Here is a 10498-nt window from a genome sequence, read left to right as displayed (position 1 = left end):
TTTTTTTTTATTCAGGAAGTATAATGGCATTTCTATGTAGAATACATTCATTTTTGATGTTTCAATGTATGTTCTTTATTTCATATATTGACATATTAACATATTAAATACGACTGAAGTAAACTGAAGTATTACTTCCTGACAAATTGTGTTCAAATAATGGTGTTCTTGCAGGAAATGGGGGGGAAATTTTGTTTTTCCTTTCTGTCTTTTTCCTTCAACAAGTAATTTTTAAGTGTGTAGCTGTTTACCAGCTTGGTCATTGAATGCACCAGTTTGGTCTTATTGTCTGATGAAATGTATTAGATTGACGTCTAAGATCAACTGTGTTAACAAATAATGCATCTTGCTTATAACGGGATTCATTTCATTTCTGCTTTCAAAGTAAATGTTGATGCTAACAATTTGAACATTGGGTGATTACGTTCAGAGCAGCCGGGCTGTGCTCAAGCTGTCGCTACTGGCTTGACGATTTGTGAAGTGATGTGAAATATGAGGCAACTGTTTGGTTGTTGTTTTTTTGTCTTCCTGGTTGCCGTCAAACTTACTGATCATATAGCTTTAATCTTGAAGTAGGATGAAGAGTGTGCGTGTTTGCGAGTGTAGATATTTAGCAGACAGCAATAAGAGTGCCTCGGGTGTGTACACCTGCAAAAAGGCACAAAATGAAAATACGAGGACAAACGTGAAGGTTGAATCGCTAAAACTTCAAAAACACCTGAATTCTGTCTCTGCTGTTGTTTGTCACCTGAGTGGAAGGACTGTGTGGTTGATTTAAAAAAAAGAAAAGAAAATCTAAATTTCATTTTATATTCAAGTGTACTTAAAAGGAGAACACTGAAAATGAAGATCACAAACATAATGTTGCAAATATGTATGTGTAAATAAATAGTAAAGTACTCTTGTGATATTAACCTGTTTTGTCGATAGAGAATCTAAAGGCAGCAATGCACTTTTAACTTTTATTTTTTTTTCTTTGTCATTTTTAATTTCTCAGATCTGGATACATTTTCTTTGTCTGAGTCGAGTGTACCATATTACCATTAGTCCTCCTTTACCACATCGGGTTGCTTCATATATTTATATTTTCAACTTTGGCTTTATACATAATTGAAATAGATATCTTCAATCACAGTGAGGTTGCAGTTTCTTCAGTCCTTCAGTCTTTTTTTAAATACAATAATATCATGATGTTTAACCATTGGTCTTAACTGTGTAGCCCCATATTTACATCTGTGTTCTAAATCTTTCTTTAGGTTTCTCCTTTTTTTCAACCCTTGTATTGTTTTCAGATATTTTTTTCTTCTGCACAAAGAGACTGAAGGTGTTATTGCACTTTTATTACAGTACTTCAGTTACTTTGATTTGGTTTGGTTTGATTTCACAGTCATCTTTTGATATCCGCTACTGAAGACTTTGTCACTTTTCCCCTTAAATGATGTTCAGTAATTTTAAACGTGTCCACAACTAAGATATACATATGTATTGACTCATACCTTTTCTGTCCTTCAATTCAGTTTTCTGTTAGAGGTTGACAAAATTAAAGTCTGTGTGGCGATGAAGTGCAAATCTTTGGTTTTTGTTATTTTTTGTCTGTTTTATGTATCACAAAACAGCTCATACAAGTTAATATGGTTTATAAAGCAGACAGGGGGTGGAGTGTATGCTACTGGGTAATCGTGGTCTGAAACTATGTTCCCTTGATGTCAAATCATAGTTATGACTCGTATTGTTCAGGGGCTCAATAGTATTTAGCATGTTTCTGTTTTTAACTTCAGTAAAAGTAGCCATATTATGATGCAAAGATCCAGCATCCAAAATTTTACATGACAAAAGAAATTTAAGTTGTATCAGAAAACTCTTAAGTTAAAGAATGGTCAGGTTGTGAATGTTATATTATTGAATAATAAATAAAGCAATAATATTCGAGTAGTCTTTTTAAGGCAGTAGCTTTTGTACATTACAGCTATTCTAACTTGACAGCCTTTTACTTGTCCAAAGTTGTGTCTACAATTACAAGTACAGTACTTGCTTGAATACATTCCACAATTATACACAGATTCTGATAGTGATATAGCCTTGGTTTATTATTCAGAAAAAAACTAAAGTGATTCCTCCAAGTCTTACCAGGAATTATACACTCTAGAATTAGATTATTTAGAGATTATTTAGGACACACAACTTCCAGTTAAAAAGCAAACAATATGTTATGTGGATCAAAAAGCTCTTGACACAACAGGGGCAGTTACGTCAGGGACATCTGACCACTTTTCTCTGGGACTTTTGGGGAATATAATGCTGCGTTCCAGTACACTTCGGGAACTCGGAATTCGGAACTCGGGTTTATCGTTCCAGTATGATCTCGGAACTCGGAATTCCGAATTCCGACCTCCGAGTCGGAAATCGCAAATGGAACGCCCCTGCGAGTCGGAATTCCGAGTCGGCAGGTTCGGAAAAAAATCCCCACCCCGACTTCTGTGTTCCGAGTTCCGAGCTCCGGGGTAAAGTCGAACGCAGCATAAGGCAGTGTGGCCGTTTGAAAGGTTAACCCCTAATGTGGGCGGAGTGATTAGACCGACGTGTCGTTTTAGTTGCGTGAACAAATACAATATGTCAAAAAAAAAAAAAAACACACCAAGTACGTCTGTGGTGGCATTTATTTAAACTCAGTATTTGTGCAACAACAACAAAAAAAGAAGAAATGAAAAAAATACTTCAAATGAGTGGCGGTGGGAGCCGTGCGAGAGCGGCCGTGGGTGTCCAAAACAAGCGCACCTCCGCGTGACATCAGCATGTTTGTTTACGCGACGCCGCCTCGTCGGTTCGTCGGAGGAACTCGTCTGTCGGAGCCGCCGCTGTCTCCCGCACAGGGCGTGTAACGTTCGTTGTCACTGTTTGGTTTAGCGGTCGGCCCGCTGACTCCTATTGTCATTAAACATGTCGGTGAATGGACCCGGGCGAGGACGCGACTCCACGGACGCGAAGCGAGACGACGAACAGCGGTGAGAGGAGTCGCGCTTCACTTTAGCTAGTTAGCATTTTACTACAATCTATTGTTGTTGGCGGCGAGGAAACTGTTCGTCAGGGTCCTGACACTGTGCCTTGGTCACTTGCTTGTGCTTTTATAAACTGTTTTAGCCCCTTCTCCACTTGTGTTTATTTAAACAGAATTCAAATAATAATAATAATAATAATAATAATAATAATAATTATTATTATTATTATATTAATAATAATTATTATATTTATATAGCACCTTTCAGAAGTAGCTTCACAACGTGCTTTCACAAAAACATACAAATCACAAACAATTAAAATCAGCATTCCAACAATAATACGGTTTTCAGGTCGCATATCTGTATATATATATATAGATATATATATATATATCTATATATATATATATATAAAAGATATAAAAAGACGATATAAAGCTTATGGTTGCATCTCTTTGTCGTCCTCCTCCAGGTCAGAGGCGTCTTCGTCCGTTCCCATGGACGTGGACGCCAAGTCCCTCGCCCACAGCTTCAGATACAGCCTCGGTTTCCCCAGCATCGGCCAGTGCATCATCATCAACAACAAGAACTTCGATAGAAGAACAGGTGGGTTGGGGTTTTTTTGGACTGTTTGTTTCATGATGAGACATAATTCAAAATGAAAGTGCTGTGAAGAACACACACACACACACACACACACACACACACACAAACACACACACACATACACACGCACACGCACACACACCAGATCAGTCTGAAACTAAACCCTCATCTTAAATGTCACTGTGGGCCAAGTGAAGAATTGGAAGTTAGAATAGAACATGAGTAAGAATCAATAACAGACATCTGGGGGTTACATCTACGCAGAGATGATTATCGACATGATTTTCTTCATTCTGCCTCATTGCAATTTGAATGAGAAATACCATTGTGCCTTTGACTCTAGTCCGACTAAATAGGTTATTAGGAGACACAGTGTTCGGTTCTCGTGATGGACACCTGTCAACATACTCTGGTTCTATTATCTATTTCTACTCCTTTCTCTTCTCTTGATTTTGAGGTCGGGAGGATTTCTTTCGATTTCGAGAGAGTCCCATTTTGAGAGGAGCTGAGCTGAGTTTATCTAGACTTTAAGTGTCCAGTTATCCTGAAGGACTTGGTAGGTCAGGCGGCTCGAATGTACACGCTGTTTAAACTTTGAGTAGCGGCGAGGAGTGAGCTGTCTCCGTAGGTGGCTGTGTTATCCCTGCAGTAGTAGTGTCCAGTTTCCATTTTGTGTACACGAGCAACTCTGCCAACTCGGTCTCCCAGATACGGTGGACGTCCCTGTCGGAAAGATGCGACGTCGTTCCATGGTTCGATCTTTGGGAGGTGGACCATGAAGGGACATGTTGTTCTGAAAGCCAAGCTGACGCACTAACGATCACAAAAGTGTACAAAGGAGTAGGCGAATCGTTAAATCAAGCATCCGCACTTTCTTCAGATAACAGGTTATCTTCAGTTAACTAGACGTTCAAGTTGGATCCGTGTTATTCCCGCTATGTTGCCTGCGGTAGAGAATGAGCAACAAGCAGGCCAGTTGCGGCACAATCCTTGTTTATGCATCCTTGCATTTCATAACATAATACAATTTGACAACTTGCCAGTGCGGCAAACTGTCAGTATTTTCATAAGGAACTTATTCCGACGTTCATGGTATAATTGGTTCCTCTCCAGAGTTGGATATGAACAGTGGAGAAATACATGTACTAGAATGATAATTCTGTACGTGTGTTTAATGGCCCAAAAACCTTTGACATTCTGGTGGACTTTTGCATTGGGGTGGCAGTGTTCACAAAGAACGCCATCACAGTTATGGTTATATGTTTCTTTTGGCCGTTCATAATCTTTTTGTGAAGAATGATCATGTGGGGGCTGTGAGCGATTTTTGAAGAAAGATTGTTTTTACAGAGCGAAAAACAAATCCACAGAACCGACACCGTGAGGAAATATTTGCTGAATTTGACAAAAAAGCGTATTGGATTAAAATCGCTTACCGCCCCTTTTAATCGACTGTAGGGGCAGACATTTGTCTAGTATTTGCTTCTCTGAGGATATCAAGGCCTGATGTCTGCAAGAGTCGCAGTTACTGTGTGAAACCCCCGAGTTGACCTAAGTCCTCCTCTACCTTTCACTGGGAACGGGGACATTGTGCGATGGAAGCTTGAAGAGCCGTGTCTGCTGGTATTGTATACGCCTCCAACGTCTGGCTGAGAAGACCTTGGATATCAATACAAGAAAATACAGCTTCAGTCTGCCCCTTGTGTACAGACTAACCAGAGTTGGTTGTGGTCTTGTTTTGCTGTCAGAGTTGTGTCTCACAAACCCGCCCGGCAGGACTAACCGAGTTCACATGGCTGCGTGCTCAGCGGACAAGTATATGTTCTAAGGGTATGGTATGAATATGCATATGAACGGGGCAAACAGCAGTTGAGTTTGTTCAATTCTCTCCAGCCGTCCAAACAAGAAAAGGCTTCTCGTCATACTGGATTTTGTGCATACTCGGAATTCCCCCTTCTCCAAATTAAGAAGATTTTGTTTGCAAAGGAGCGAGCTAGTTGCAGTTATAGATGCTCAATCCCCCCAAGCAGACACAGTGGTCTGACTTTGTCGTTTTTGTTGTCAGCACACGATGTAATAGTGTTGGGCTTTAAGTAAAAGTCAAATGGAGACTCGTTCCAGCAAGATGCACAAAGCACAGTTGGAAGTAGCCGACACGTCTGGGTAACGTAGCTCTGTCTTGAAAAGGTTTGACAAGGTACATCAAATGTCAAATTCGAGAATTTGAACATAATCAGTAAGTAGATTAAATAAAAAATTTACTAATTCTGGAAATTCCTATGTTTCTATAGGGCTTTTTCACAGCGGATAGCTCGTTATTAGTATTATATCATAACATAACCAATGACTCAGTGTCCCAGTAGGTCGTGACCGTGTGAATGTGAGCTGGCGAACGTAAATCAGCCGTCAGTAATTTTATTATTTACAACTGTGGAGGTGTTTTCACCTTTTTCTAGCTGATTAGGTTGAAGCCATGTGTGAGGTCACCAGAGTTTAGGTGCCAATAAGAATGGTATGCTGCGCATAACCCCTCCAGCAGGTTGGGGGGGTGTGATATTCACTTTTCACTCCATTGGATTTGGGCACACACCCAACACACAGACCTGTGGTTCTGTGCCGCGCGTTAACAAAATGCATTTTATATAACAGAGATTATGAATATGTTTTTGGTAGGTTCGGTTTAGTTGTGTCTTTGCCAACACCAACAAGCTGTGTAAAGATGGAATAAGATTATTTTCAAATTCATTAATCTGGCGATTATTTCTCGATTAATCGATTAGTTGTTTTGTCCATAAAATGTCATAAAATGGTGAAAAGTTTTGATTTGTTTTTCCCAAACTCCAAGATGATGTTTTGTGTTTTTCCACACATCAAAGATATTTAGTTCACTGTCATAGAGGACCAAAGAAACCAGAACATCTTCACATTCAAGAAGCTGAAATCAGAGAAATTGGACTTTTCTTTCATAAAAACTACTTGAACCGATTAATCGATTATCATAATAGTTGGCGATTAATTTAGTAATCGATTACTAATCCATTAACTGTTGCAGCTCTAAATTGAAGTCCTTCACATCATCTCTAACACCGCCGTCTGTTTGATTCAGTGTCACACACCAGCAGCTTCCTGTGCCTCCTGCTCTCCGTGTTTCTGTGACCTTGCCGCAACGTAAAACAAAAACAGCTCACTGGGATGACCACACGAAGGGCAGGTCTTGATAACAGTTTTCCCACACTTGCAGGTGAAACAAGGCTCATTCCCACAAAGGGATCAGCAATAAGGTCTAAATAGCCAAAATACTTATTATTTGCCTGTTAGGGGTTGTACCATAGTTGCCTTTTAAAATCATGTGCTCCGTAGCCAACTGCCTACAATGTGTACCAATGGTAAAATCTGCTGTCGTCATTATTTACGTCTTTGTTTAATATATAAATGTGTTTTTAAATTATTTGTCAAGTAAACAGATCTGTTTTTTGTTTTTTTTAAGGCATGAATCAGCGAAATGGGACGGACGTGGACGCAGCCAACGTGATGAAAGTGTTTGCCAAGCTGGGTTATAAAGTGAAGGTTTACAATGACCAGACAGTCGAGCAGATGAAACAGGTTTTAATTACTGGTAAGTACTAATATACATGCATATATCTGTCATATCAGCTTATATCAAGTCATATCTAATGGCATACATTTTTCTTGTGGGTTTTTTTCAGCGTCAAAGGACGATCACAGCTCTTCGGCCTCGTTCGTGTGCGTTCTGTTGAGTCACGGGGATGAGGGCGTGTTCTTCGGTACGGACGGCTCGGTGGAGCTCAAGTACCTCACGTCGCTTTTCCGAGGCGATCGCTGCAAGTCACTGGTGGGGAAGCCCAAACTCTTCTTCATCCAGGTATTTTAAGAGGTTTCTTCTTCTTTTTGTTTTCCTCTCTTGTGCACCAACTTACCTCGGGCTCGGTTAAAGTGTGTGTGACCTGTAACCAGTTCTTGTTCTGTTCGTGTGTAGGCTTGCAGAGGCACTGATCTGGACGGAGGCATTGAGACTGACAGTGTGGACGATAGCACCACCAAGATCCCCGTGGAAGCTGACTTCCTCTATGCCTTCTCCACAGCCCCAGGTTAACACTCGTTCATTCAAACACAAGTCTCTTTTTTTTGTCTCCTCTTGTAAACATTGTGTTGATGTGCCTTAACATTCCACCACTCTTGTCTGCAGGCTACTACTCGTGGAGGAATACCATGACCGGGTCCTGGTTCATCCAGTCACTGTGCGATATGATCGGCAAGTACGGAAAAGAGCTGGAGCTCCAGCACATCATGACACGGGTGAACCACAAGGTGGCGGTGGAGTTCGAGTCTGTGTCCAATGCGCCAGGTTTTGATGCCAAGAAACAAATCCCGTGCATCGTGTCAATGCTGACTAAAGAGATGTATTTCTCTCCTTGATGTCTCCTCCTCCTCGCCAGAAGACTTTCAGCTCAGCAGAAGAAAAGTTTTGAGTGTTGTGTTAGTGAATTTATTGTAGTTTACACATTGTGACTGAATATGACCTCATCTTACATATATTCCTGGGAGAGCAGATGCAACATTTGCTGTCATTTCATAAGCCTGGGATTTTTGAGGTTCTCATTGTGGTTTTGTTCTCAGACATACAGAATTAGCAGCATGTTTTTTCTACACATTTAACCCTAGAATAATTATTTTTAAAACCATGCATGAAGTAGTCATCAAATAAAAACTTGCAGGGGGAAACAAATGTAAGAGACCTTGTAATTCCAAGCTCACTGTTTGTTACCAGTACACGCCTCTTCACTGTTTACACGATACACATTTCAGGGGGGAAAAAATATCGGGAGCCAGTTTGATAGGAAGTTTTTGACCTTCTGCATCTGTTTTAATCATGAAACCACCAACAACATATTAATGAAGTAACTTTAGTCAAAGGGAGATCCGTCAGGTCTTGTCATTTGGGATCATGTGTTCAATTTCTGTGCCAGTTTTTTCTTTTCTTCATGTAGTCTTGAGATCTGTGAGATCCATTGAGCTGTGTGGAGCCAGTATCACTCGCACCCTGAAGGAAAATTAATGGATCATGTTGTGTAGCGGCACATTCGGGAGCATCTTGTGTGAACGTCATGTAAGCTATCTTTTTTTGGTTTGTTTTTTTTGTTTTAAGGCTAAGAATGAGAATGTTTTTCATAATCTGTTTTCTAAACATTGGATTTTTTGTTGCCTGTGAATTAGTGGGCACACAGGTGTCTTCATTGCGTGCACGAGTAAAGCCAGTCAACCTCCGCGATGCTCTTATCTCAGATACATTGTGATGAGTTATTCCTGTACTGGAACTCATCTTTCTTATTTAGCTGTGGTTCCTGTTTCTTTGGTGTGTTTTTTTAAATGTGTAACAGCCAACTTCTTGAAGAAAAACAAACCTCCAATGGACTGTTATAGAAAAAAGTGTGAGTCAAACTTTTCTATGTAACCACCAGGATTGAGTGATTTTATTTTTAAGTTCTCATAAAGGTCCCTGGTAATTTTTTGATCTGAAATGACCGCTCTCAATGTTTCCAGCAAACATTTGTGCATTTAAAATGTATCACAAGTCCTATCGATATACTCCAGTTTGCTGTGACTATCACTTATTTGTAACATCACTGTTTTGCAAGAAGCTGAAAGTGTGGCTGGTGTAATGTTTTTCCTCAGGAATAAAGACCACTTTTCACTTTTCTTAGTAGTAAAACCCTGATTTAGGGCTTTTTCTTTCTTTTGCTTGCACTGAAACAGTTTTTTTTAATTTTTATTTTAACACATATTACTTAAATCAATGAAGTTCAAGTTTAGCCAGTTGTCTTCACCAGGGCTTTAACAGGGTGTCACAAACACAGCGCAGGGGCTATTTGTGTCCACTGTCTTAAGTGTGAACAGGCAGGATTACTCCAGATCTGGCATGCCCGGAGGTGAGGAGAACTGGGCCACCGGATCCCGAGGCCCAGGGCCAAATAAAAACTGGGCCTCAGAATCCTTCCCTGCCAACACTGAACATGCCTCCACCTCAACCTGCTTCCACAAACAAGCCATTGACGCCATGTGGGATGTTCTGCACACAAAGAAGAGCTGCTGACACCTCTGTGGACAACACCAACATATAGAACAAATTCAGAGTCCATCCATCCATTATCTACCGCTTTATCCGTTTAAAGGTTGCGGGGGGGGGGGGGGGGGGGGGGGGGGGCTGGAGCCAATCCCAGCTGACATTGGGCGAGAGGCGGGGTTCACCCTGGACAGGTCGCATTCAATTTTTACTTGTCTCTGTACAGCACTTAACTTGCCATTTTTTGTTGTTTCTAATGTTTTTAGCTTCTTTTTTTTTGATTCTGGTTCAGTGTGGCAGGTGGACCTTGTTTTCATTTGTGAAATGTGGAATTTTTGTCTTTTGTTGTTGTTGTCAATATTTTATGTTTGTCATGGACCTTGGTGTGATTCGATGCCTGCTGCAGATCAAATTTCCCTTTAGGATAATAAAGTTGAAGTTGAAGTATTAATATACACAATTACTACCAACACTATTGTTCCTTTTTTGTAATATGTTTTTGATGTACATGTATTTATGTATTATATTTTTATTGATCATGTTTTTGTGTGTATTGTTTATATCTTTTTTATATATATATTTCCTCATGTTTGCTTTATTTTTTTTTGATTTTTTTCTACTGATGTTATCTTATCTATTCTGTGGTACCTGCAGCTAATGTCTCCTTGAGGACAGTACAGTTACAGTTAAAGTTGCATATTGCATCAGACAGATCTTTCTACTTTTTTGGCTTTCTACTATTCTTCTTCTTTTTTTTCTTGTACATGTTCAGAGTTGAGCCAACCCCTTGGCTGACCTCCTTTTTGTGTTTTGGTTC

General features: G+C 40.1%; 1 protein-coding gene across 1 annotated transcript; it reads left to right on the top strand.

The window, feature by feature from the left end:
- Nucleotides 1-2688: 2688 nt before the first annotated feature.
- casp3a (caspase 3, apoptosis-related cysteine peptidase a) lies at nt 2689-9317 on the top strand. Its single transcript, XM_035637276.2, has 6 exons — nt 2689-3002; nt 3469-3602; nt 7087-7215; nt 7307-7482; nt 7597-7708; nt 7807-9317. Exons 1-6 carry the CDS (start codon nt 2938-2940, stop codon nt 8034-8036), a joined length of 846 nt encoding a protein of 281 aa, XP_035493169.1. The 5' UTR covers nt 2689-2937; the 3' UTR covers nt 8037-9317.
- Nucleotides 9318-10498: the final 1181 nt, after the last annotated feature.

This window comes from Scophthalmus maximus, chromosome 8 (genome assembly GCF_022379125.1).
Source record: "Scophthalmus maximus strain ysfricsl-2021 chromosome 8, ASM2237912v1, whole genome shotgun sequence".
Lineage (NCBI taxonomy): Eukaryota > Metazoa > Chordata > Actinopteri > Pleuronectiformes > Scophthalmidae > Scophthalmus > Scophthalmus maximus.
This window is presented reverse-complemented; position numbering and strand designations above follow the sequence as displayed.